Source organism: Mchenga conophoros, linkage group LG16, assembly GCF_057382185.1.
Source record: "Mchenga conophoros isolate Kocher_MC1m ecotype Shallow Benthic linkage group LG16, M_conophoros_male_GT1.1, whole genome shotgun sequence".
Taxonomy (NCBI): domain Eukaryota; kingdom Metazoa; phylum Chordata; class Actinopteri; order Cichliformes; family Cichlidae; genus Mchenga; species Mchenga conophoros.
Window position 1 is genome coordinate 19,546,449 of NC_140541.1, and position 27,703 is coordinate 19,574,151.

Genomic DNA, 27,703 nt, shown 5'->3' on the forward strand with positions numbered 1-27,703 from the left:
GGGCAGACCCAGGAGATGTTATATATCTTGACTGGCTTAGGAATGACTTGGATGAGCTGGAAGAAGTGGCCGTTTGGGCTCAGAATCCTGCCCCCGTGACTTTAACTGGAATACGATAGAAACAATCTAAGCATTAGTTTCGAGTTACAAATAATCTACAAGGCAGCAAAAAATTAAATAAAAATAAAAATGACAAAAAATCAACAAAGTAATGTTTCTCAATGCAAATAGTATCCCTGTGAGAAAATACAATTACTAGATGATTTATTTCTTTTTCATTCTTTTCTCAGGGAATACCGGGACTTCCTGGAATGAAGGTGAGCTAAAATTTATTTTTCATGTTTTTGCTTATGAGTAAATGTGTCAAACACAAAAAGTTTATCCAGTTTTTCAATAAGACATATTCTTTCAACTATATAAAATTCTTTTGTCTCCTGCAGGGTGACCCTGGTGGTTTGATGGGAATTGTTCCCATGAAAGGAGAGAAAGGATATCCCGGCACACCTGGCCGACCTGTGCGTAGTGCACATGTGTTTGTGAACATACAGTCATGTGTTCATATACGCTGAATAAAAGTAGTAACAGCCTGAAGTAATACAATGAATGTTCTTCCCACAATATTCATTCCCAGGGACAAACTGGCAACCCCGGACCTATTGGGCCTACAGGACCTCCTGGCTATGAAGGACCCAGAGTAAGCAACCTGTGCAGTGATGCCCATCTTAAAAAAGCCATTCAAAGACTTAACTTTCTAAGAAATATTAGAAGCACATCTGTGTTCCTAATTATACAAAAAGCACCTTTAAGAAAACAGTCCTTCTAGATTTTCAATTAAATGCAATTACTGAATGTGTTATTACAATTTTTCTTTGACTAACTTAATAACTGTTTTACAGGGTGATCCTGGCCCTCCCGGCCCTCCTGGACCGATGGTGAGATTACTGATCAGTACACTGTCAAGACTGATAAACTGTACAATCAAGGTTTCTGACTTGAGAAACTGCATGAGAGTGTAACTGTTTGATCTCCTTATAGGGAGATAAGCTGGCCTTTGAGGGTGAGAAAGGAGAAAAGGTAAGATTTATGTTTCAAATAAATAAGAAGCAAAAAGTGTTAAATGTCAAAATAGCATAGAGGAATTTGACCTTCAGCAGAAAGCATTCTGTTTGGCTTTTTCATGCAATTTTCTCGTGCTTGCTGCACTAAATTAAGAGGCAAACTCGGGTCAGCATTAGCAAATATACAAGATATAACAAATATCTCATTACAACTGTTGTTAATGATAAACTGTTACATAGCACGCTGAAGTTATTGCTGTACCATTTAGCATGTCTTTTTATTAACCTTATTTTTGTAGGGTTCTTGTTGCCCCAGTCACATCCTGTTACAGATGTTTCTTTCTGTGTTATAACTGTATACTACATATGGAGTCAGAAATGGCGCATTTAGACGAGAGCATAAAATACACCCAATGTTAGCAAGAAAAACTTGAATTTCGGCTTCATAGGTACTCTTAGACTTGGTAGACTACACTACACAGTGAGTCACATTAAGTGTCCAATAACTGCACTGCAAATGCTTCAAAAACCTCCAGTACCACATCTGCACAGTATCTTTAAAATGAGAAGCATCCTGTCTGACAGTGATGCTGAACAACTAGTTCATGCATTTATTACTTCAAGGCTGGACTATTATAATTCATTATTAGCAGGTTGTCCTAAAAGATCTCTAGAAGTCCAGCAGTTAATCCAAAATGCTGCAGCTCCCTGAGTGCTTGAGGTGACAGCTGTTGTGAGATGGCACTATATGAATCTACCTGAACTGAACAGACACATTAGCAAAAAAAAAAACCAAAAACCTTTGTGCCCGGGGCTTCATGGCTTTTCAGTGGCTGAGCAGCTCCTCCATAGTCAATTACTAACTGAAATTACAAGTTTTAATTTGTTTTGATGTTTGACATTTATATTCTTAACTATTTGACTGTGGCCCTTATTTTTATCTCCCCTGCAGGGGGACAAAGGACTTCAAGGCCCACCTGGCCCTCCTGGACCAACATCATTCGAACAGAAAGGATCACAAACGGTTGTTCGTGGGCCACAGGTACTCAGCCACGCCACAGATATCGCTCTGTTCTTGTCTGTGATTAAACAAATCATTGCTTGAAATGAAAAAACAAAGATGACATAGATTCTGTTTTGTCTATTCTGAATATTGCTCTGTTTTAATTCTTGAAGGGGTTCAAAGGAGAAGCAGGAGAGAAAGGCGACAAGGTTAGTATTTTTACTTCAAAGACTAAAGTGTAAAACTTGCTATTATATATGCAAGCTATTTGATATCTATTACATTGCTTTTGACACACTTGACTCCCTTTCAGGGCTTCTGCATCCCATATCAGCACGGAGTCAAAGGCGATATCGGCCCAGATGGACCACCGGTAAGTGGAAATTTGTCTGTGTGTGTCGTTACTGTTGGATGGTGTAATTGTGTGATACCTAAACTTTTTTGTCCTAAAAAAAGAAACAATAAAATATTTGTTTCTGTAATTAAGGGTAAACCTGGCAAGGATGGAGACAATGGGCTACAGGTAACAATAATTTACAGCAATAAGCACTCTAAATGCTGTTATCTTTTATTACATAACATATAATTCCTAAAGTACAAGATATTCTCATACAGGGAGAAAGAGGCTTTCCTGGAGGCCCAGGATACCCTGGTTTACAGGTAAGTATTCCAGCTAATTGGATATTATAGTCAGTGCTTTAGTCTGGAATTATGAATGAAGGGATTATGACTGTTTTGGTTCATTTTAGGGCGAAAAAGGAGAAAGGGGACCACCTGGTGAGGTATGTGATTCTTCTCTTTCCCATTTTTACTCTTTAAGTAAGATTATTGAAATGGAACAGTCCTTTCTTGTTTTGGGTGGTTGTGGTTGAGGAAGTAGAGCAGGTCATCTACAAATCGGAAGGTTGGTAGTTTGATCCCTGGCTGCTCCAGTCTCCATGTTAATGTATCCTTGGGCAGGACACATCAGAGTGTGAATGGTAGATAGAAAGTACTTAGATGCAGAAAAATGTGCTTAGGTGAGAAATGAGACATGTTGTGTAGAAAAGTGCTATCGAAGAATGTCCAATTCACCGGTTTTAAGGGCCACTGGAAAACCCACGCTTCAAGCTGCTTTTAAGGCTACATATAGTCTGTTGCAAAAGTTTTCACTGGCCCATCCAAATCATTGAAAACAGGTATTCCACTCACTTCCATGGCCACAGGCATATAAAATCAAGCACCTAGGCATCCAGACTGCTTCTACAAAAATGTGCCAGAGAATCGGTCGCGCTCAGGAGCTCAGTGAATTCCAGCATGACACCGTGATAGGACGCCATCTATGCAACAAATCCAGTCATGACATTTTCCTCACTAATACGTATTAAACAGTCAACTGTTATTGGTATTATAACAAAGAGGAAACACCTGGGAATGACAGCAACTCAACGTAACAAGTTCTCTGGAGTAATGAATCACACTCCTACAGATAGCAATCCCACGGACTGCAGTGTGCCAGGTGTAAAGTTTGCTGGAGGGGGGATTATGGTGTGGGGTTGTTTTTCAGGAGTGGGGCTTGGCCTCTTAGTTCCAGTGAAAGGAATTCTTAATGCTTCAGCACACCAAGACATTTTGGATAATTTCACACTCCCAGCTTTGTGGGAACAGTTTGGGGATGGCTTGTTCTTGTTCCAACATGACTGTGCACCAGTGCACAAAGCAAGGCCCATTTAGACATAGATGAGTGAATCTGGTGTGTGAGAACTTGACTGGCCTGCACAGAGTCCTGACCTCAACCCAAAAGAACACCTTTGGAATGAATTAGAGCAGAGACAGTGAGCCAGGCCTTCTTGTTCAACATCACTGTCTGAGCTCACAAATGCACTTTTGGAAGAATAGTCAAAAACTCCCATAAACACTCTTAAACCTTTTTGGAAAGTCTTCCCAGAAGCTGCAAAAGGTGGACTGATATCACATTAAAGTCTATGGATTAAAAATGTGATGTCACTCAAGTTCAAGTGAGTGAAGGCAGTGAATATGATAAATTGCAGTTGTACCTTATAGCTCGTACCCCTCAGAACAACACTGTTATGGTCATGTTATGTCTCACATCAACTAGTGTTAATTTTATGTGTAATATCTTGTCTGTTTGGCAGCAGAGCTCGGCTCTTCTAGAAATAATCTGCCATCCTTGTGTAGCCTCTGGAGGTAGATTCATAGCATTGACCAAGATCTAGCTGTTTGCATTGGAAAATTTGTGATTTTAAGAGTGAAGAAGAGCTTTTGTAATAGTACTTTGATCACCGTATAAGGAGGTACAATTTAGAGAGGCGATGACGGATCTTTCGCAGGTGTGGTTAGATGTGCATGGTGATTTTTGTCTTATGATGACTTCCACAAACTATTATTTGGATTTATGTGGAATGATTGTACAGCGTATACCTTTAAAGATTTTAGAAGATAAGATCTGTGTGGATAAGTTTGAATCAATTTTGATTTTTCTCTAATCCACACAGAGTCAGAAGTACATATTGAGGGTCAAACATATACAAACCGTCACTGAAAACCTTTAATAAGCAGTGTTGATGCTTCTCCAGTGTCTTAACTTGACAAGGCCTATTAACTTCCCACGTTGATCATGACTGGCTACAACTGTTAGTTTGTCTTTGAAGCATAAAAAGGATTAGCATAGATGTGGGTTCACCTACATAGATTTAAGTGACATGAAAGTTAAATAAATCCTGACATTATGCAATTTTATTAATTATGCAGGGTGTTGGCCCTCGTGGCGCTCCTGGTTCCCCAGGTTCAAAAGGAGAGAAAGGTAAAAGCATGATATAATATGTTATCAAATCCACTAAAGCACACTCATGAACTCCATTGTGAATCTGTGATCACTCCGGTGTTTTCCCTTTCCTCATGCTTTCTTCTTAATCTATAGGTTTTCCTGGTCCTCGGGGAGAGCCGGGTCTAACAGGTATAAATAAACTCATAATCTTTTTTTAAACAGCAAAACATGAAGCCTTCACATCTTAGTTATAAACACGCTAATCTTAATAAGACACCTGATGACTTTCCTGTTCTGTATTTCAGGCAGACACATTGAAGGGCCTCGTGGAGAGAAGGGAGACAAAGGAGAGGTGGGTGAAAAGGGAGACAGAGGTGTGGAAGGAGAGCCTCTTGTCGGACCTCCAGGACAACCGGGGAACCCTGGTCCTCCTGGACCACCCGGACCACCAAGTATGTCTGATCTTTGAATGATGCAATCATTTTATTATATGAGAATAAGGGAAACGTCAATACAATCTGTATCTGCCAGTTTTTGTTAAACAATCTAATGTGCGTGTGTGTGCCTTTGTCTGTGTGTTTACAAGTCAACCCTGGTGAATGTAACATTCAGAAGGGGAATCGTGGCCTACCTGGACCTCCAGGGTTACAAGGGGAAGTGGGACAGAAAGGTAAGGACAGCAGCTGCTACTGGTGACATATCTATTTAGATTAAATATAAATGTGTCTGTTTCCAAGGGACTGCTGAAAAACGCTTTATGTAAAACATAATTTTTTAAATTGCTGTTTCTGCAAACTGTTTCAGGTGACAAAGGGGATACGTGTGTTCAGTGTGAAGGCACTGTCACACCTGGATTACGTGGTCCTCCAGGTCCTAAAGGAGACACAGGTGAGTTAAATGTGGTCACATTCAAATTTGAAGTATATTTTTAAAAAAATGGTCATGTCCAGTCTGCAAACTCTGCAGACTCGTTTGGAAATGTAAAAAGCCAGAAGCAGCAGGAGTAAAACACTACAAAGAAAAAACAGAAATAAAGAGTAAGGGCAAGACAGACATGTTATATACACACAGAAGGGTAATCAAGAATTGGAGCTAGGTGAGGAAAACAAGACATAGCTGAACTAAATCAGAAGAAGTGTCAGGAAGCGCTGTGTGGCAGGCAGGAGTTGGACTCAAAATGCAGGTACTCAGGCACGAGGTTTAAACACAAAGAACTCAGCTTTATTTGCTGGCAGGGAAAAAGCATACAAAAGCAAACTAAACTGGAAAAATCACAACCCAAACTCACAGGGAGACACAAGGCGATCCACACAGCATGAGGGACGACACGACACAACACTGACTCAGAGAAACACAGGGTTTAAATACACTGGGAAGTAACGAGGGGAATGAGACACAGAAGGAGGGCACAGCTGGGAGAAATCAGAACTGACGAGACAAGGAAGCAAAGCAGAACACATTCACATAAGACACAGACCTTCAAAGTAAAACAGGAAGTATAACACGGAGACGCGAACTTGACATGGTGGAGACAGCAGCTAAGAAACAGACATACAGTAACCCATAAAGCAGAGGACTCTAAGAACCAAAATACACAGAGGGAAATACTAAGCTTGGAACACAAGAAACTAGACTCGAGGGAGTAACAAAAGACCAACCATGAGAACATAATTCACAATACAGAGTGACAGAAAACACAAGAAACTCGAAACATGCAAAGACACAGACCAAGAAACATAGACTTACAAAGAACAGAGGGGGCACAGAGAAACAGTAAAGTAAGTAAAAAAACAAAACAAAAAAACAAAAAGCAGATAAAAAAACAACAACAAACAAAGACTCAAGAAATTCAGGTGAAACTAATAAGCACAGGAAAGACAAAAGCTGCAGGCAAATAGTCTAAAAAAAGATCTCTTTTGTCTTTTCCTTTTCCTTGGACTTGAGGTTAAGGAGAAACGTGAAGAAGAATGAATAAAGAGTTGGGAAAAGCAAATTCAACAGCACCAACACGCATGCTCATTTTCCTTAGATGCTTTGTTAGAGGTGTTGTTACAGTATTGTTTCATGCAGGTCAAATAAATGGGAATCACCAATGTTGAGGTTGAAATATTAAAATGAAATATATGTACTATGAGCTGAAATGTTTGCCCACTCTGATGATCACATTAGATCTGACCAAGACATGAGCACTCTGACGAAAGCAAGAGTATCACTGTCAAAGCCTGTAATTAAGAAAACGCTTTCATAAATGTAAACAAAGAGTGTTTACAACGACAGTACGGAGAAAGAGACAAATGGCTCATGAAGCACAGTGGAGGCAACGTTAGGACTGCCAGCTGAACCGGGTCACTAACGTTTACTGATGATGTGACTGCTGATAGAAGTAGCTGGATGCCTTCTGAAGGCTATATCCTCTGCTTAGATACAAATGCTAATGTTAGTGATAAAATGCTAAATGCTGCAAACAGTACAAAGCAACCAGTAACTGAAATCAGCTGCAGTAAAGCTTTATGCAGCTGCAGTATTGTCAAGAAACATCTGGCCCTAACTATATTTTTGAACATTTATTTTGTTTTCTCATTTATTTTGTTTTTTTCCTCAACTTTTCACAGTTGTGGCAGTCATTGGTTTCACTATTCCTTTTTTCTGTGTTTTACCCATTCAAATGAGTATTTAATAAATTAAAGATGCACAATGTCCATTTTCACTTCAGGACCTCCTGGTGTAGTAGGCGGTAAAGGACAAAAGGGTATTCCTGGACAACCTGGACAACCTGGACAACCTGTGAGCAGAATATTATTTGAGACACCAATGACAGAATCAGCTTAGGCTGATTTTTCTTTCACAGTTTCACTGAGAAAAAAATAGATCATGAACAGCAGTGTACTTTTTTCCCCCTTTTTTCTTTTTTTACCTGTCTGCAGGGTGCTCAAGGAAATCCTGGATTAAGAGGGGCTCCTGGTGCTGTTGGTGAACCAGGGGACATTTTTGTTGCTCCTGGTCTGAAGGGGGACAAGGGTCTGCCTGGTCGTAATGGATTACCTGGACAGCCCGGGCTGGATGGAATACCAGGAAGAGATGGTCCCACAGGATTTCCTGGCCTGAAAGGAGAACCTGTAAGTGACATCAGTGTAAAATTGCTGTGCAACCTTTTACTATCGTCTCTGGCATTATTCACTATAACTATGTGACGACAGGGCTTGGAATAGAAACCTAATTCTGAAAAAGCTAAGATGCTATTTAAAATATAAGGAAAAATAGAATGCAATGCAAATCTCATAAAGGGGATACAATTTTAAGAAAAATTTGACCTCATTTTTAGTTTTAGTTTGATGGAAGCAACACGTCTCAAAGATGGTGGGGCAGGTTCACATTTACCTCTGTGTCGCATCATCTGTGAGGAGACCAGCTGATGCACTTTTGGGACTTTTGTTCCATTATTGTGTCATATGGGATTGCAGCTGCTCAAGAGTTCTGGGTCATTTTTGTTGTACTTTTCGTGACATTGTACTCCAGATGTTTTAAACTGATGAAAGGTCTGGTCTGCAGGGAGATGAGTTCAGCACCTGGACTCTTCTACTAAGAAGCGATGATGCTGTAATAGATGTGGTTTAGCATTTTCTTGCTGAAATATGCAAGGGCTTGTGTTGCTCTACAACCTTTTAGCACTGATGGTGCCCTTTCCAGATGTTTAGTTTCCCAATTTTATAGGCACCAATGCAACTCAAAACCGATCAAGATAAAGTCTCGATCAGATAACACGCCAGAGGACACAATGTCCATGACTCTCTCTCTCTAACGTGTCCTTTTTATACCCGGTCATGTTGCTGACCGGTTGTCATTCAAATTGATTAGTTGCAAAATCATGGTACATCTTTTTTGTACCACTTGCTTTTCCTGCCTTTTTCACCCCCTTCCTAATTTTTTGAGATTCTTTGCTGCTGTCAAATTCAAAATGTGAGAGCAGGTCACTCTGTGATTGCTGCATTCTCAGTGAAGTGTTTATTCGTTTTAACTTGTGGTTGGCTTTTCTAAAAGAAAAGTGACATACATTTTCACCAATCTTCTCCTCAGGCCAGAGAGGGCATCAAGGGTGAACGTGGACCAGATGGTGATCCCGGTCCTATTGGCCCTCTAGGAGAGAGGGGTCCGCCTGGTCTGCCAGGCTTTGGCCGACCAGGACAGACTGGAGATAAGGGCAGTCAGGGGAATCCAGGAGTTCCTGGACAACCTGGACGACCTGGTAAGCATGAACTCTGAAACCCAGGTTTGTGATACTGCACTTGCACACTGATTGATAACATACCTTGTGTCCACCAGGTACGAAAGGTGAGCCAGGGAAAGGTGTGAGCACTCCTGGTCCTCAGGGCGTACCCGGACCACGAGGAGAACCAGGCAGAGAGGGACCTATAGGTGAGCAACATAGTAAACATGATTTCATTTAACTCCAATTAAAAACATGTTTTCTGTATTTGTTTTTAATTTTGTGTTAATTAATACCATGGGAGGGCAAAATATGATCCCAAAAAATTCATGTATATGTAAAAATAGTTTGTTTCGTTTACTATACAATTTGTTGTTGGCTGCAGGTGACAAAGGCCTTCCAGGAGACGAAGGGTTGCCCGGTTTTCCAGGAGAAAAGGGTGAACAAGGACCTCCTGGGATTGGATTTCCAGGCCCAACTGGCCCTAAAGGTGAGTTATTTCATAATATTGACTACAACCCTCCTTTCTAAGTATCATGGAGCAAAATGTATACAGGGTTTGTACATGAGGTAAGAGAACTTAGAGAAACATTTTTTTTCATGTTTGTAGGAAGCAGTGGAATTCCAGGAGCCCCCGGATTACCAGGAGAACCAGGAAGATCAGGAAAGGATGGCACAACAGGATCTCCTGGTCCACGTGGACCAAAGGTTTGGATTTGTCACTATTTATAAATCTAATTATACTTGTAGAAAGCAAAAGCAAAGTATCACTGGATATAGAGCGACTAACTTTAGAGATTTAACTCCCAGGTGAATCAGTGTCAGTGCTTATTTGGATAACTTACAGGGTGAACCTGGACGGGGACTTCCAGGTCCCAAAGGTTCACAAGGCCACCAAGGAATTCCTGGCTTCCAGGGAGAGAAGGGCAGCATTGGATACCCTGGTGTTCCTGGACGAGAAGGACATGCAGGCCCACCTGGACCTCAGGGTCTCAAAGGTATGGCAGGATTATTACAAATTTGCTCTGAAGCTATTTTTGCAATTAATTGATGCTGAAAAGTTCCATCTTCGGTACCAAGACCATTATTTTTTTCTTTTTAAAAATAGGTGATGTGGGACCTCCTGGACTTCCAGGACTGGTTGGCAAATCCGGTCCTCCAGGAAAAGGATTGCCTGGACCTCCTGGACTACAGGGACCTCCTGGAGAGCCTGGTCCTCTTGGTGAGCTACAACTCAGCAGAAAAAAAATATTATTTTTCTTGCAAGATAATCTGTACCATCTCACAAAGAAATCCATAGGGAAAGATAATAAAACAATCATGGCTGTATATGCAGTTTCAAGTCCTGTGCATGCTACTTTGACACCATAATAGAAAGCTGAAACTCAGAACAGAAGCAAAGCAAATTAATGTGATTAGTGCTGTAGAAATCAAATGTGTTTATGTGTGTGTCCTGTCCAGGTGGGGAAGGTGTAAAGGGGGAGAAGGGCTACCCAGGTCCTCCTGGTCTAGACATGCCAGGGCCTCAGGGAGAGAAAGGGAACCTTGGGTTTCCAGGAGTACCAGGTACTAAAGGACTGCCAGGGCCTGCAGGTTTACCAGGCAGGGATGGACTCATTGGAAACCAAGGTAAGACAAACAATCCTTTTGGACATTTGTGTGGCGGGATTTGTATGACAGTATTTTTTTTTTGCTCATTATACTTTTTATTTAAAGGGTCAGTTTGTGAAAAAGTAAAAAATATATTTTTTAATGAACATAATTTACAGTTTACCATCTTTACTGCTCCCACAATGAACTAGATACACTGAGGTTGTTTCAAGGTGTAACTGCTTACGTGTCAAGCTGTTGTCAGTAACTTTTAACACCTTCTGTGCATGTTTCAAATTAAAAATCTTCAAAGTAAGGATATAAGGATAACAATGTTTTTAGTATGAAATATATCCACAGAAATGTTGAGCTTTACTGCCAGTTTCCCCACTAACTAAAGAAAATAACCACAGAGCTTGGAATTAATAAACGAATGAGAAACTAATGAGAAAAGGGTTTCTGATGGAAAAGTTGAAGCTATATCCAATGCATCACATTGCATTTATGTCATTTTAAAATTTGATTACGATGTAGTGTGTTTTCCTGACGTGACACAAGCTTATTTAAAGCATTTTCACCCATTTAATCTTTTAGGTGTTAAAGGTGAAATGGGATTAATGGGAACACCTGGAATACCGGGATATCCTGGGCCTCCCGGTACACCTGGATCTACTGGTCCGAGAGGTGAGGAATGCCAAATATAAAAACTCATGTTTTTTCTATTCCATGTCTCACAATTTAGGCCAGGGGTAGGGAACTTCAGGCCTCGAGAGCCAGTGTCCTGCCAGTTTTAGATGTGTCCTTGATCCAGCACAGCTGATTTAAATGGCTAAATTACCTCCTCAACATGTCTTGAAGTTCTCCAGAAGCTGGTAATGAACTAATCATTTGATTCAGGTGTGATGACCCAGGGTGAGATCTAAAACCTGCAGGACACCGGCTCTCGAGGACTAACGTTCCCTACCCCTGATTTAGGCTATTTGTGGTTTATTCATCAGTAGCAGTTCAATTAAATTGAGTGTTTTGTATATATAGTGCCAAACCACAACAACAGTCACCACAATAAAAATGTCTTTTTCCTTCCATTCCTCTCAGGTGATCCTGGTCTTACTGGACCAAGAGGTGATATTGGAGAGCCTGGACTAAAAGGTGACAGAGGAGAGCCGGGTGTTCAGGGACCTCCTGGGAACATGAGTGATGTTGACATGGAGCACATGAAGGGAGTGAAGGGAGACAAAGGAGACATAGGTATAAAACAACATATGCGTCTTTTTAGAATTTGTTCACATTTATTTATTTACAAACAAACCCATTTTTGAATCTGTATATTTGCCTATAGTTTAAGGAATACTTTTTTTACTTTTAGGTAGCCCAGGGACCAGTGGAGTGAGGGGCATACCTGGATTGCCAGGAGATCCTGGAATGCCAGGGAAAGATGGAGAGCCTGGATTACCTGGAAAACCTGGTGAGTTATCTGACCAGAACTTCAATTTGTGCTATTGCATTATTTTTATATGTGCTAATTTTTAAGCAAGTGTAATTGTAATGTTATTGATATTTTTCAGGTGACAAAGGAGACTCTGGCGAACCTGGAGAGCCTGGTGGTATGGGACCACCTGGACCGAAGGGTGGTGCAGGGGAGATGGGAGTACCAGGTAGAGGCACACGGATAATACACAAATTGTGAGAATGAATGTATGGGTACAAGCCTGTAATAAATGTGTTACAGTCAGTACAATTTAAGTTCTATAAAAACACAAGTGCGAGCACCTGTATTAAGACCGTTTCAGGCAGGGGAAAATCTTAGCTTACATTTCACTGTGACGAGCAACAGCTATGCACATTAAATTAATTGATTGTTAATGGACACATTGTCTGCTTTTGCAGGTCCAAGTGGTCCAAAGGGTGTCAAAGGAGATTTAGGTACACCTGGACATCCTGGATTCAGAGGCACGGATGGAGAAAAGGGAGACACAGGATTACCTGGTGAGCCGGGTATTGGCGTCCCAGGATTTCCAGGACAAAAGGTATTCCACTATTAAAAAACCTTTGATTGTTACAACACTGATTCTACAGATACAGGCAGAAATTTGAGTCAGCATCAACTCCACAGTACAATACATATTAATAATTATTATATAAGTAGACAAGACCTATGATGGGCTTTGGTAGCAAGTGTCATTCAATAATAAAAATCATTTCCAGTTTAACAAATACCACTGTGATTTATAGTGAGGGATTCTAATCCTATAATATTCTTATAATTTCAGTACTACAACATTATTCCACCTTGGCTGATTGAATTTAAAATGTGCTGACTTACAAAAATATGAACAGATCCTAATTGTTTATGGTAGTTTCATTTTAACTGAGAGAAGCAGAATATCAACAGCTTCTTCTTTAGCCACTCCTTTGTTTCCTTGCTGGCATCTTCAGTGTTCTGGCTGAGGGAAGGAGGTTCTTGGCCAAGGTTTTTATGATACACGGCCCTGCCCAAGGCATAATGTTTCTAACTCCATGCTCGACTGTGGGGATGGTGTTCTTTGGTTCATGTTCAGATTTCTCTTCCTCCAAACACAGTGGGGCAAGCTTACATCTAACCACGGCGCTTTCTCCCAGGCCCTCTCTGAGTCACTAAGATGTTCAGTGGCAAACTTGAGACGGGTCTTGTACATGTGCCTTTTTATGTGCAAGATTTAACCCATTACGGCATGGTATACCAATGATTTTCTTGGGGACTGTGGTCCCAACTGCCTTAAGATCATTAACAAACTCTTCCCATAACGTTTGGGCTGATCCACAGCCTTTCTCTTGATCATCTTCATGCCATAAGGCAAGATCTTGCATGGAGCTGTTGGTCATTTCCTATTTTTTCCATTTCAGAATAGTCACATCAGTAGTTGTCACCTTCTCACCAGTCAGGTTTACAAATCTTGTTCTTGGTATCCCTTGCCAGGGACAAGTCCAAAGCTCACCTCTCTGGTCTTGCACATGGTGGTGGAGAGGCTGGAATGGGACAAACTGATTCTGTGGTTGTGGTTTATACACATAACGATCTGAGAGCAGGAGTATCTGTAAATGATTGACTGATTGATTGTAATTTGTGTGACACATGGGTACAGCCAATCTGTGGGAGCCAGAATTACGGGTGGTTTTTAATGTATCGGATACTTCATTCAATGACATACAAATCAATTGAAAACTTTTATGTGTTTTTCAGGATCTTTGATTGATATTCTGTCTCTCTCCATAAAAGCTGTTAGAGAAATGAAACACTGTTTATTTCTTTGGAAGTGAACAAACTTAAAATTTAAGGAAATCAAATAATTAAATACAAACTGTATTTGTCAAAAGTGTGAAGATGAAATGATCAACACACTCTGCTTCTCATGTCCAGTGCAGGTCTGGTGTTATTAACAGGTCGTCATTACAAGGCTGTTAACTGACACTCAGCAGAGGTGGAAAGGCAAACATCGCAGTAGCTGCCGTTAAATTTTCAAAAATAGTCAGAGTAGTTCCTTTATATTAATGAGCCCTTCCATTTCTTTAATTAGAATTCCTGCTTTATTTGTACAGGGTCAGACTGGCGGGCCAGGATCCCCAGGACAAGCTGGAGATAAGGGTCAGAAAGGCCAAGAGGGCATGCCTGGCAAGCCAGGACTGCCAGGACCCAAAGGAGAACAAGGCAGTCCTGGGTATCAAGGTCGGATTTCAGTCTGGGTTGTCAATTTAGTTTTGCTTACCTGGTCAAATCAAGGTACAGTAGTCATACATGTTGTGTTTTAAGGTGTATTGTGATCTGTGTGTTGTACAGGTCAGTCAGGTAGACCAGGGGACAAGGGTACCCCTGGACTTCCTGGGTTTGTAGGAGAGCCTGGTCAAGATGGCCGGCCTGGTAAGTAAGAGGCTTGTTTATCAGGCAACTGTATCCACATATTTACATTACACAAATTTATTCATGGTTTGAGGCAATCTTGTGGGACACATTTGAGGTAAAAAAAAAAAAAAAAAGAGTAATCACTGAGTTGTGATTTTTGGATCAGTAAGGTGAGTGTGCCACTTCTCAAAACTCTCAAAGGGTGGTAACCTTGCTTGACCGTTTTTCACATCAATTATGTTAAGAAACCACTTTGGCTAAATTCTGAGTTTAAATATAAGCTTTTTTGTTTTTTCTGTAATGAGCACTGACAGCTAAATGATGTACGTGTCCCAGGCAAATTAGTGTTTTTGGAAATCAGCAGGTGAAAACTGTGACTCTTCCAGTTTGACACTGTAGTATGTATACTTGTTGTTTTCCAGGCGAAGTTGGCCGGCAGGGGTCTTCTGGTCAAAAGGGAGATAAAGGAGATTCTGGACTTGATGGAATCCCAGGGTCCACAGGAGAGAGAGGACAGCCAGGTTAGTCTGTAAGAAGTTACAAGAAGACTGCCAACCATCCAGTGAGAGAGTTTTTTACTCCACTGTAGGAAAAGAGCCTTCAATCATTTTTTTCAACATCAAAAGCAAAAAAAAAAAACCCTAAACAAAAAAAACTCAAAAAACAAACAAACAAACAAACAAAAATCACAGCTGTTGTAAAAATAGACGTATCCTTTGGACTACATATATTGAAGGATCAGTATTAGCACTGGGGCCATGGCTGTGTTAGGAACCAAACTTGCCTTATTTGGATGAAAGGTTGCTTAGACAACGTTAGCAAGACACATAGGCTAATTCAAGGTAAAGGAATCTCACTGAAAAAAATCTGAGGCAGAAATGTGATGGATGGTCTGTGCCACACAACAAGTCATAAAATTAGATAATCCAATAAAAATGCTCCAAAAGGCACCAACGGCACACACTCAGTGAAGTCCAGTTTAATGATGGAAAGTTATAGATCAGGCCTTGCAGACATAATCAACCCCAGCTCCCTGTCAGGTCACCTATCAGTCTCAAAATTCACTCTCCTCAGATTTTATATGAAACTATAAAAAAAACCTTTTTTTTGTACAAATGTTTTTAATGCTTTGTTTAAATTTTGAGATTTTTTTTACATGCTGGGCTTTTTTGGCTCTTACATGAAACCTTCATTTTTCAGTTCTTTAGGTTGCATCTTAATCATTTTCTTTGAACTTGTGTGAAGCTAAGCTTTAACCTCTGAACCTGAAATTGTGTAGCCATCTTGTACTATATGTCATTCATAAAAAACTAACACATCAGGAAGTATACAAAGAATGAGAATATATATATATATATATATATATATATATATATATATATATATATATATATATATATATATATATATATATATATATATATATATAAAACACCCAGCACGCCCCTGCGGGCGGTTTATCCTTCAAGCTCGGGTCCTCTACCAGAGGCCTGGGAGCTTGAGGGTCCTGCGCAGTATCTTAGCTGTTCCCAGGACTGCGCTCTTCTGGACAGAGATCTCCGATGTTATTCCCGGGATCTGCTGGAGCCACTCGCCTATCTTGGGAGTCACCGCACCTAGTGCTCCGATTACCACGGGGACCACCGTTACCTTCACCCTCCACATCCTCTCGAGCTCTTCTCTGAGCCCTTGGTATTTCTCCAGCTTCTCGTGTTCCTTCTTCCTGATATTGCTGTCATTCGGAACCGCTACATCGATCACTACGGCCATCTTCTTCTGTTTGTCTACCACCACTATGTCCGGTTGGTTAGCCACCACCATTTTGTCCGTCTGTATCTGGAAGTCCCACAGGATCTTAGCTCGGTCATTCTCCACCACCCTTGGGGGCATCTCCCATTTTGACCTCGGGACTTCCAGGTTATACTCGGCACAGATGTTCCTGTACACTATGCCGGCCACTTGGTTATGGCGTTCCATGTATGCCTTGCCTGCTAGCATCTTGCACCCTGCTGTTATGTGCTGGATTGTCTCTGGGGCATCTTTACACAGCCTGCACCTGGGGTCTTGCCTGGTGTGATAGACCCCAGCCTCTATGGATCTTGTGCTGAGAGCTTGTTCTTGTGCTGCCATGATTAGTGCCTCTGTGCTGTCTTTCAGTCCAGCTTTGTCCAGCCACTGGTAGGATTTCTGGATATCAGCCACCTCCTCTATCTGCCGGTGGTACATACCGTGCAGGGGCCTGTCCTTCCATGATGGTTCCTCGTCTCCCTCCTCTTTCTTGGGTTTCTGCTGCCTGAGGTATTCACTGAGCACTCGGTCAGTTGGGGCCATCTTCCCAATGTATTCTTGGATGTTCCTTGTCTCATCCTGGACTGTGGTGCTGACACTCACCAGTCCCCGGCCCCCTTCCTTCCGCTTAGCGTACAGCCTCAGGGTACTGGACTTGGGGTGAAACCCTCCATGCATGGTAAGGAGCTTTCTTGTCTTTATGTCAGTGGCTTCTATCTCCTCCTTTGGCCAGCCTATTACCCCAGCAGGGTACCTGATCACGGGCAGGGCATACGTGTTGATGGCCCGGATCTTGTTCTTACCATTCAGCTGACTCCTCAGGACTTGCCTGACCCTCTGCAGGTACTTGGTGGTTGCAGCTTTTCTAGCGGCCTCTTCATGGTTCCCATTCGCCTGCGGGATCCCCAAGTACTTGTAACTGTCCTCTATGTCTGCAATGTTGCCTTCTGGTAGTTCAATCCCCTCAGTTCTGACTACCTTCCCCCTCTTTGTTACCATCCGACTACACTTCTCCAGTCCGAATATATATATATAAAAAAAAAAAAAAACACCCAGCACGCCCCTGCGGGCGGTTTATCCTTCAAGCTCGGGTCCTCTACCAGAGGCCTGGGAGCTTGAGGGTCCTGCGCAGTATCTTAGCTGTTCCCAGGACTGCGCTCTTCTGGACAGAGATCTCCGATGTTGTTCCCGGGATCTGCTGGAGCCACTCGCCTAGCTTGGGAGTCACCGCACCTAGTGCTCCGATTACCACGGGGACCACCGTTACCTTCACCCTCCACATCCTCTCGAGCTCTTCTCTGAGCCCTTGGTATTTCTCCAGCTTCTCGTGTTCCTTCTTCCTGATATTGCTGTCATTCGGAACCGCTACATCGATCACTACGGCCGTCTTCTTCTGTTTGTCTACCACCACTATGTCCGGTTGGTTAGCCACCACCATTTTGTCCGTCTGTATCTGGAAGTCCCACAGGATCTTAGCTCGGTCATTCTCCACCACCCTTGGGGGCATCTCCCATTTTGACCTCGGGACTTCTAGGTTATACTCGGCACAGATGTTCCTGTACACTATGCCGGCCACTTGGTTATGGCGTTCCATGTATGCCTTGCCTGCTAGCATCTTGCACCCTGCTGTTATGTGCTGGATTGTCTCTGGGGCATCTTTACACAGCCTGCACCTGGGGTCTTGCCTGGTGTGATAGACCCCAGCCTCTATGGATCTTGTACTCAGCGCTTGTTCTTGTGCTGCCATGATTAGTGCCTCTGTGCTGTCTTTCAGTCCAGCTTTGTCCAGCCACTGGTAGGATTTCTGGATATCAGCCACCTCCTCTATCTGCCGGTGGTACATACCGTGCAGGGGCCTGTCCTTCCATGATGGTTCCTCGTCTCCCTCCTCTTTCTTGGGTTTCTGCTGCCTGAGGTATTCACTGAGCACTCGGTCAGTTGGGGCCATCTTCCCAATGTATTCTTGGATGTTCCTTGTCTCATCCTGGACTGTGGTGCTGACACTCACCAGTCCCCGGCCCCCTTCCTTCCGCTTAGCGTACAGCCTCAGGGTGCTGGACTTGGGGTGAAACCCTCCATGCATGGTCAGGAGCTTTCTTGTCTTTATGTCAGTGGCTTCTATCTCCTCCTTTGGCCAGCCTATTACCCCAGCAGGGTACCTGATCACGGGCAGGGCGTATGTGTTGATGGCCCGGATCTTGTTCTTACCATTCAGCTGACTCCTCAGGACTTGCCTGACCCTCTGCAGGTACTTGGTGGTTGCAGCCTTTCTAGCGGCCTCTTCATGGTTCCCATTTGCCTGCGGGATCCCCAGGTACTTGTAACTGTCCTCTATGTCTGCAATGTTGCCTTCTGGTAGTTCAATCCCCTCAGTTCTGACTACCTTCCCTCTCTTTGTTACCATCCGACTACACTTCTCCAGTCCGAACGACATTCCAATGTCATTGCTGTATAGCCTGGTAGTGTGGATCAGTGAATCGATGTCTCGTTCACTCTTGGCATACAGCTTGATGTCATCCATGTACAGGAGGTGGCTGACAACTGCTCCGTTCCGTAGTCGGTATCCGTAGCCAGTCTTGTTAATGATCTCACTGAGGGGGTTCAGGCCTATGCAGAACAGCAGTGGGGACAGAGCATCTCCTTGGTAGATCCCGCACTTGATGGTGACTTGTGCTATGGGCTTGGAGTTGGCCTCTAGTGTTGTACGCCACATCCCCATTGAGTTCCTGATGAAGGCTCTTAGGGTCCCATTGATCTTGTACAATTCTAGGCATTCCAGTATCCAGCTGTGGGGCATTGAGTCATAGGCCTTCTTGTAATCAATCCAGGCAGTGCACAGGTTGGTCAGTCTGGTCTTGCAGTCTCGGCTGATTGTTCTGTCTACCAGTAGCTGGTGTTTTGCACCTCTGGTATTCTTGCCAATTCCTTTCTGTGTCCCGCTCATGTATTGACCCATGTGCCTGTTCATCTTAGCCGATATGATGCCTGACAGGAGCTTCCATGTAGTACTGAGGCAGGTTATATATATATATATATATATATATATATATATATATATATATATATATATGTAGAGAGAGAGAGAGAGAGAGAGAGAAAAGCTCTCTTCCTCAAACGATTTAAGTAATTTATTTTAAGAGCACATGCTTTAACAAGCAAACACAATTAGAGGATGCAGTGGGCAGTGAACTGTGGTGAGATTATTTCTGTTTGGAAGTAAATTTTGCTAAAACAAATGTTGTTTGCAGCAGTAACTTTAATGTATTAAAATATATCCTGTATCTACCCCTTTCTGCAGGTATGGCTGGAATAGGTTTTCCTGGGCCGCCTGGCGAGCTTGGCAGCAAAGGTGTGGGCCTCTACAACACTGATGTTTATATTGATTCAATTCATAGGACAGCAAAGTTTCATATGTTTTTTTCCCCTCACTGCAGGAGACAAAGGCAGTCCTGGCTTTCCTGGCAACCCAGGTATTCCAGGTGTCCCTGGTGTGAAAGGTGATAAGGGATTTTCCGGCCCACAGGGACCTCAAGGACAGCCAGGAGAACAGGGTCCCTCGGGTTTCTCTCTAGAAGGACCTAAAGGAGATAGGGGAGAAACAGGACAACCTGGAGAAGCAGGTACTGTGAGAAAGTAAAGATGCAGATAATTTTTTGCTTCATGGTGATGGTAAAAAGGACTACTTATACTTTATACTCTGTTTAAGCAGTCGAAGCACTTTCAGCTACAAATCTCATTCACCTAGTCGTACACACATTTTCTATACCTAAGCAGTTTTATATAATGCTCACACACTTCCACTCTGATGGATGCATCAGGGGAAACTCCGGGGAAGTCAGGGCATAAAAAGTGCATAAACATGGTTATTTATTCCAGATACAGTAGTTGATAGATTAAAAAAAACAACTTTCTTTGTCTTTATCAAACAGGAATCAAAGGACAACCAGGACCTGCTGGCTTTCCAGGCAGAGATGGACAGAAGGGAGAGAAAGGAGATCAAGGTCTCCAGGGTTTCCAGGGAGAGTCGGGAATAAAGGGGGATTCTGGATTACCTGGACTGCCGGTATGTCATAAGGCTGTTTTCAATTTGAGCTTTCCTCTTGCTGTAAACATTAGATAGTGTTCCTTCAGAGGAGAGAGAGCCATTACAATATTTATGTTTTTGATTACAGGGAGCACCTGGGCTTCCAGGTCTTGATGGACCGAAGGGAGAGATAGGATTACAGGGTGTAACTGGCTTCCCAGGTGAGTGTATTCAGAGTGATATATTTGTGTGTCATCTGCATCTGTTCAAGCAATTATGGAAAAAAATAATTATGGTAAAACAAACTTTTACCAACCCCAGGACAAAAGGGTGTTGCTGGAGACTTTGGATATAGAGGTGAAGCTGGAGACAGAGGATTCCCAGGCGAAAAAGGTAACACAAGAATGAAACAAACTTAGCTGTGGTAATATTGATGTTATTAAATGTTAATGTATTAAACGTCTTTAAATTAAATATTTATGTCTTATTTTAGGTAACGAAGGCCCTCCTGGTCCTCCCGGCCCTCAAATGTTCATAAAAGGAGACATTGGCTTCCCAGGAATTCAAGGTTTACCGGGACCTCAGGGGCCATCTGGGCTTCCAGGGCAGAAAGGAGATAGAGGTGATGGTTATACCCCATTTAGACCGCTGTCACACAACAGCTCACTCCTGCTCGCCTTTCACCCACACCCTTTTCAATAACGCTACCATTTTCATTCATTTTTCTCAGGTGTGACAGGTTTTCCAGGGTCAAAAGGCGAAGAAGGTCTCCCTGGATATAATGGTCAGAACGGGGTCAAAGGAGAGCCTGGCTTTCCAGGGCCACAAGGTGAGACACTCCACGTGATTAATGCACGGTGTTGGTGCTCTTTGCTGTGCTGGCATTTTTTTGGTTCTACTGATTTCTTCATATCTTTAGGACCTAGAGGACACCCTGGCCCGCCTGGACCTAATGGTGTTCCAGGCCCAGCCGGTCCACCCGGCCCCTCGTCCATGGATCACGGTTTCCTTGTAACACGTCACAGCCAATCGGTGGACATCCCACTGTGTCCCGAGGGAACCTCTCTCATATATGATGGCTACTCCTTGCTCTACTTCCAGGGCAATGAGCGCTCTCATGGGCAAGACTTAGGTGAGACGATATGAATAGAAGGAAGGCCTCAATATAAAGCAGGGACATAACGGAAAAGATCTGTGGGTTCATTTGATATTCTTTTGGCTTTGCATTTTAGGTACGGCAGGCAGCTGTCTAAAAAAGTTCAGCCCCATGCCCTTCCTCTTCTGTAATATCAACAATGTGTGTAACTTTGCCTCCCGTAATGATTACTCCTACTGGCTCACCTCACCTGAGCCCATGCCCATGAGCATGGCACCCATCACTGGTGAAAGCATTAAACCCTTCATCAGTAGGTAAGTCACGATTTCTTTACACTCTGCTGTTTCACATGTGTTTGATGCTTGATTTGACTCGTGCTGTTCTCATATGAATTTGTGCACAGGTGCGCTGTATGTGAAGCTCCAGCCATGGTGATAGCAGTTCACAGTCAGACCATTATGATCCCACCGTGCCCCGAAGGCTGGGACTCTCTGTGGATCGGCTACTCCTTTGTTATGGTAAGACAGCTCTGGTCTCTCAAATATATTTGTCCACCATGGATGAATAAGTCATGGCTATATAATAACGACTCACCATGAGCATTTCAGAAATGTAATTATGAGTAGTGCAAGGTTGTAATTGCTGCACTGTGACAAAGAGGGCTGATATGTGCACAAGTGTTGAATCAGTTAGTGGCTGTGAAGCAGATCACAGTCACCCAAGGGAAGCACTTCTGTTTTCTGTGCTGTCTATATTTGCTGACTACAGAGAATGAGATCAAGCTGCGTTCCCTGGGTGTTGGCTCAGTACACTCCATTATAAACTGCAGTATTATTCATTGCAGTCAGTACTCCTTCAATCAAAAGTGGATTGTTTTTCCATTTGTAGTAATTTATATTTGGCAGGGTGAATCAGGTGGAGATGAGTGTCATGGGGTGATTTGTGACAGAAGGATAGCAGCAAGAGTGAAAGGGAATGTTTGCAGATGGTGGCACTGACAAAGAGGGGGGGTTGCTAGCTTAGGATGCTAAGATGTTAATTGGGAGTGACCAGGATGATTAGAAATTCTGTTATCAGAGTTTGAGAAGAAGGCGACTCTCATCCAAGAGGCTTCTTCGGTCCTAAAACCTCTCGTCAAGTTCCTAAGACTACAGTACCATGACCTGGATGACTGAGAACCCACTGAGACATATATCAGGGCGACAGTTCAGGGTGAGCAGCTTGGGGACAAAGAGAGGTAAGGCTGAGGCTTGTGCAGAAGAGGAATAGGGCAGTTTTTGGACAAAGAATGTTAAAGATGGAGCTGCCAGACAGGAAAAGAGGAAACCACAGAGAAAATTCATGAATGTAGTGAATGAGGACATGCAGAGAGGAAAGAGTGAGATGGAGGCAGATTGTTCACTGTGCTGACCGCTAAATGGAGCGACCAAAAGAAGAAGAAATAATTTATATTTAGTGATATGCCTGTGTTCTGCACATACATGTAATGCTAAACCCCTGAAAGTTAACAGAATTACTTAAGTGAGAAATAGTGTGAACTTAAAAGAGCTGAGGCAAAGGCGGGTTGCAAAGCAGCTTTCAAACCCAACAGCATCTGTGGAAAGATGCTTAAGTAGCGTGCTCTATATGAGGTATGACAAACACATGTTATCAGCTGATGTGGGATGGCAGTGAGATCAGCTGATACTAGACTTTGCTTGTTTTTGTAAATAAGAAACGCCAATAAAACTCTGTTAGTTATTGTCTTATAGATGTAAAAGGCCCCTCATTAATTTGCATTGCATGTTTGTGTAGCACACCAGTGCTGGTGCTGAGGGTTCGGGCCAGGCTTTGGCTTCTCCCGGTTCCTGTCTGGAGGAATTCCGTAGCGCTCCATTCATCGAGTGTCACGGTCGAGGAACCTGCAACTATTACGCCAACTCCTACAGCTTCTGGCTCGCTACCATTGAAGACAGTGAAATGTTTACGTAAGGCAGAACTCTGACACGCAGACATTGACTTTCTTGACTTTTTAAAAAAATTCAAATTACTCAACAACTTTGAGAAATGCTTTTTTTTGCTGACCTTTAAATTCATGACCTTGCTCCAGTTTATTGTAAAACATCCAACAGTATTTTTGGATCTGCTTATCACTGTAACAAACTTCTGACAACACTCAAACAAAGCTTTTAGTAATTTTGTGTGTTGGTACAGGGCAGTGAGACAAGCTCATCTGCCTGCTGTTGTTAAGTTATCATCACATTTCCCTCAAGTTTACATCATGGGTATATAATATTTTTTTCACTCTCCCTCTTTTCAGGAAACCCGTCCCAGCAACGCTAAAAGCCGGCAGCCTCCGAACACACATAAGCCGCTGTCAGGTTTGCATGAAGAGGACATAAGCAGCAATACCAAAGGCCTCCGAAGAGCAATAAGGCGTGCGCTGACGTCATCAACTTAGCTTTATTTCCCATTTTCTAAAGGATGGTGCTATTGCCCTGCCTGGCATTTAGGATAGGATCATGGCCAGAGACTGAAACCAAACCACAGAGACCAAGTGGCCGCTTGCTCCATGCAGAAACACACAATCACAACATGTTAAGTGTGACACCCAGTTTACCACTGCACTGACATGCCCCCTGAACTGGTAAACTGGTGTTAATTTTGAAAGGGCTGTGTGTGTCAGTCAGGTGCTATTGAATCTTATGTGCCTTTTTCTTTTCATTGTTTTTATTTCCATTCCCTACCAGTGTTTCAAAGATATAGCAACACAATATGATATACGTTCACACCTTAGTTAAACCCTACTAATGTAAAAGCTAGGACTTACCACTGGTTACAGATGCTTGCCATTTATACCGCCATAAAGTTGCAGACACAGATGTACAGTATGCTACTCACTCTGTTGTAAATACAACACATTCCTTCTTAACATAGTTCAACATACTCGCCTCAGGTTATTGATGAGTTACTTTGTGTGTTATTAATCCCATTTTTATTTATAAGAGTTCTGAGAATATGTTCGACGCGAGTGTATCTGAGATGCCATATATCCGAAAAGAATGTGTTAATGCGTGAAAACCATCGCCTTATTAACATACAAAACAGCACTGAAATAGCATTACCAGGCATGTGACTGTGTGTGTGTGTGTGTGTGTGTGTGTGTGTGTGTGTGTGTGTGTGTGTGTGTGTGTGTGTGTGTGTGAGAGAGAAAACAAGATTTGAGTGGCTTGGAAATGGCATGCGTGTTGCAATGTCTACATATATATTGTTGCACAACCCTGTTGTTAACATGACAAATGCACACAAAGAAATAGCCAAGAAAAAATCATCCTTCTTGTGTTTTTTCTCTGTACAAACCTTGTTTATAACAGTTGTTTCCAAGATTTTACCCCCTTAAGTGAAACATATCCTCATCATCTGTGATCCTAAGGAGATGCACGTGTATAGATACATAACTTGTATTTGCAGTTTTGGATGTGTACTTGACTGTTTCCCTTTGTGAAATGCTTTTTTGTTATTCCTGTTTATTTAGTGCAAAGTGTAATCCTCTCTAAAGGTCATGATGTTACTTCTCTCCGAGTACTCTGGCTTCCTCCCACACTCCAAAGACGTGCACGGGGTTCGGTTAATGGGTGATTCTAAAGTGGCCATAGGCGTGAATGTGAGTGCAAACGGTTATCTGTTTCTCTGTGACAGACTGGCAACCTATCCAGGGTGTACCCCGCCTCTCTGGGATAGACTCCAGCCCAGATGTGACCCTGAATTGGACAAACTGAAGGACCACGGATGGATCGATGAGTCATAATGTGATGGTTACGCAATCAGGTCGAGGACATATAGTGCCTATGCAGGTTAAAATCCTTTAAAAGGTCTTAGCATAGAGTTGTGTAGATTTGTTTCTTTATGTACAGCATCTGGAGAAAACTTCATGCGTATATTAATCTTAGAAAGCCTGTTGGACCTCAAATGTTCTCCGGAGCTCCGAAATAGCTTCAACAGCTCTGAAAGGGACATTTCTGTGTCCCTTTAAGAGCTTTTGAAATATGCAAAGTTAAGGCAATGACTGTACACTGACTGCAACCTGTTTTTGTTTGAATATGAGCCCTACTTGGGATAAAATGCTCAGACATTTGTAGAGTATTAGAATTATTTTCCAGCGTTAAACAAGCCTTTCCTAACAGTGATTACCAGAACAGAAAATACTTTTTAATATTTCACTTCCAAAACTGTGTAATTCCTGAAATAAAATGATTTGTAGGAATTGTTTAAAAATTATTATTTTGTGTTTCCTGTTTCCAACATTTTTAACGCAGTACTCCAGAAATGTCACTAGAGGGCAGCATCAGCATACACAGAGCAAGTTGCTGCTTTCTTATATGAAAGCTCCCAGTATGTGTGACTCCAAAGCTCATTTTGTTTTTACTAGTCACTAGGCAACAGCATGCAGCAAAAGCTTACTCCAGATATATTATGACCAATAAATTAAATGCAACGTTTGTAGCAACCCTTCTACAGTGTGCTGCAGCCACTACCTCAGCACTTCTGCAGGGACTGTGGCCAACAAACCCATTCACCCCACGAAAACACAAACCGATCAATACATTCTGCAGAGAACCAGATAACCCCCCCTTTCAACTCGCGTCTCGTCTTTCATTTATTACCGGAATCCTATCCCTTCTTTCCTTTCTTGTCACCAGACAGACAAACACAGCCCATGACCCCTGGCTGTCTTCATAAACATGTCAAACGGGGCCTTGACCTCTGACCGGTGACAGCAAGGTCATTCAGGTGGAAGTCAGGCTGGATGGTCACAACACACTGAAAGGTCTAATGGTCAAATGGCACACGCAACATGGAGCAACGGGCCGAGGAAAAATGATTATTTGTTACAAAGATAAGAACACGTGCGCACTTTAGCCTCATTGAGGAGAAGTCACTGGGCTTTAATATAACCCACTAAGAATTTTTGCCACTGGTTTTTCAAGTAAAACTAACACTTTATTTTACACATTCACGGGAAAGAACAGAATAATTTTGTTTTGGAATTGAGAAAAAACTGTTGTTTAATAGCCTTTAATTAATGCAGTATGCAAAGTAAATAGTGAAAATTGGTTCTTCTGCATTTAAGTTAACATATCATTATTGCCTGAATTGATCTATCATTTTTGTTGAAGTTAATTCTTAATTTTTGGAGACTGAATCAACTGGTTGTTGGCGATATTCATTTATTCATTTATTATTCATTCATGACTGAATGTCACATACAAATAGAAAGATACACAAAGTCAATGTCATGTGGTTGGGGAAGGTAATCAGCCTTGCTAAGGAGCTTTAAAGTTCAAAATTAACCCCTTTAGGTTTCTTAATACTGCTTGTTGTTTGCTAACACTGCTTGAGACTCAACTTAAGAGTTACAATCTCCTGCAGAGAGCTGGGCTTTGTGCCAGCTTAAACTCCAGCTTAAACTGTATGATGTTTTTTTTTCCATAGAGACAGTGTCCTGCTAATATATGGTTCCAATGAACAAGGTTCATTTTAAATAATGTGTTTTGTTAGCACCGAAATGTTAGTTTGTGAGGAATGCATGTTTTCTTGTACTTAAATGTGCCGTGTTTGGGAACCTGTCCTGATTCATCACCATGACCTTTCTCCGGAGTGGATCAGTGGCAGAGTTCAGCAACTTTACAAGCCTTTTGACCAAAGCTTAGCCAAATACAGATTAGGCTCAAAAGCCATGCAGGTGTCTCAAACATGCTACTCGTGCAGCTGCAACACACTGTAAACCAAGAATGAGATTGTCTAAAAAAACACAAACATCTTGTTAACACTGCTTGCCTTTTCTGCAAAAAACTAGAATGCATTTCCGTTTTCATTTCGGGAACAAAGAGTCTCAGAAAATGATTTTAAATATAGGTCTCTATAACGCTGCAGGCTACAGTTTGATAAGTTGGGATGATTGCACCGTCCCCCTGCTGAAAACAATAAAAAAAAAAGCTCAGTAAAACTCATAATAATGTTGTTTTTTTTAACTTACCATATATTTAACAGTAAATTAAGGACTATTTATCATGTTTCTCATGACAATTGTCTCTTTAGTCGCTGCAATCACTGAAGCTTTTCATTCAAAATAGAGCTCTAGACCAGGACAAGTGCCAGTGATTGCTCTGTTTTTTAAAAAAAATTGTTCTAATCATTTATTTTTTACTATTGGCTGCTGATGCTATTGATGGCTTCACACCGGCTGGACTCTTACACAAATCACACAAAATAAGTTCAGGACTTCACATTTGAACAGCTTAATTGTGTTTTTGTTA

At 42.2% G+C, this 27,703-nt stretch overlaps 1 protein-coding gene across 2 annotated transcripts in view; it reads left to right on the plus strand.

Moving 5' to 3' along the window:
* The window catches only part of col4a1 (collagen, type IV, alpha 1), a 53,900-nt gene extending 26,560 nt beyond the window's left edge, over positions 1 to 27,340 (plus strand). Inside the window, exons 8-52 of one of the 2 annotated variants that reach the window (XM_085250500.1) lie at positions 291 to 317; positions 441 to 515; positions 632 to 694; positions 897 to 932; positions 1,036 to 1,074; positions 2,011 to 2,100; positions 2,235 to 2,270; positions 2,375 to 2,434; positions 2,549 to 2,584; positions 2,677 to 2,721; positions 2,811 to 2,843; positions 4,813 to 4,864; positions 4,982 to 5,017; positions 5,134 to 5,280; positions 5,415 to 5,498; positions 5,633 to 5,716; positions 7,542 to 7,612; positions 7,753 to 7,944; positions 8,903 to 9,071; positions 9,149 to 9,241; positions 9,418 to 9,522; positions 9,643 to 9,740; positions 9,880 to 10,030; positions 10,141 to 10,254; positions 10,494 to 10,661; positions 11,217 to 11,306; positions 11,718 to 11,870; positions 11,989 to 12,087; positions 12,188 to 12,277; positions 12,510 to 12,649; positions 14,199 to 14,325; positions 14,437 to 14,517; positions 14,922 to 15,020; positions 19,586 to 19,636; positions 19,722 to 19,907; positions 20,217 to 20,350; positions 20,460 to 20,532; positions 20,633 to 20,704; positions 20,805 to 20,933; positions 21,042 to 21,140; positions 21,231 to 21,443; positions 21,544 to 21,721; positions 21,811 to 21,925; positions 23,202 to 23,374; positions 23,707 to 27,340. In XM_085250500.1, the coding sequence (XP_085106626.1) occupies positions 291 to 317; positions 441 to 515; positions 632 to 694; positions 897 to 932; positions 1,036 to 1,074; positions 2,011 to 2,100; positions 2,235 to 2,270; positions 2,375 to 2,434; positions 2,549 to 2,584; positions 2,677 to 2,721; positions 2,811 to 2,843; positions 4,813 to 4,864; positions 4,982 to 5,017; positions 5,134 to 5,280; positions 5,415 to 5,498; positions 5,633 to 5,716; positions 7,542 to 7,612; positions 7,753 to 7,944; positions 8,903 to 9,071; positions 9,149 to 9,241; positions 9,418 to 9,522; positions 9,643 to 9,740; positions 9,880 to 10,030; positions 10,141 to 10,254; positions 10,494 to 10,661; positions 11,217 to 11,306; positions 11,718 to 11,870; positions 11,989 to 12,087; positions 12,188 to 12,277; positions 12,510 to 12,649; positions 14,199 to 14,325; positions 14,437 to 14,517; positions 14,922 to 15,020; positions 19,586 to 19,636; positions 19,722 to 19,907; positions 20,217 to 20,350; positions 20,460 to 20,532; positions 20,633 to 20,704; positions 20,805 to 20,933; positions 21,042 to 21,140; positions 21,231 to 21,443; positions 21,544 to 21,721; positions 21,811 to 21,925; positions 23,202 to 23,374; positions 23,707 to 23,788 (4,488 nt within the window). In that variant the 3' untranslated portion in view covers positions 23,789 to 27,340. Of the gene's footprint in view, positions 1 to 290; positions 318 to 440; positions 516 to 631; positions 695 to 896; positions 933 to 1,035; positions 1,075 to 2,010; positions 2,101 to 2,234; positions 2,271 to 2,374; positions 2,435 to 2,548; positions 2,585 to 2,676; positions 2,722 to 2,810; positions 2,844 to 4,812; positions 4,865 to 4,981; positions 5,018 to 5,133; positions 5,281 to 5,414; positions 5,499 to 5,632; positions 5,717 to 7,541; positions 7,613 to 7,752; positions 7,945 to 8,902; positions 9,072 to 9,145; positions 9,242 to 9,417; positions 9,523 to 9,642; positions 9,741 to 9,879; positions 10,031 to 10,140; positions 10,255 to 10,493; positions 10,662 to 11,216; positions 11,307 to 11,717; positions 11,871 to 11,988; positions 12,088 to 12,187; positions 12,278 to 12,509; positions 12,650 to 14,198; positions 14,326 to 14,436; positions 14,518 to 14,921; positions 15,021 to 19,585; positions 19,637 to 19,721; positions 19,908 to 20,216; positions 20,351 to 20,459; positions 20,533 to 20,632; positions 20,705 to 20,804; positions 20,934 to 21,041; positions 21,141 to 21,230; positions 21,444 to 21,543; positions 21,722 to 21,810; positions 21,926 to 23,201; positions 23,375 to 23,706 lie in introns of both variants that reach the window. The other variant, XM_085250501.1, reaches the window with a different exon arrangement.
* Positions 27,341 to 27,703: the final 363 nt, after the last annotated feature.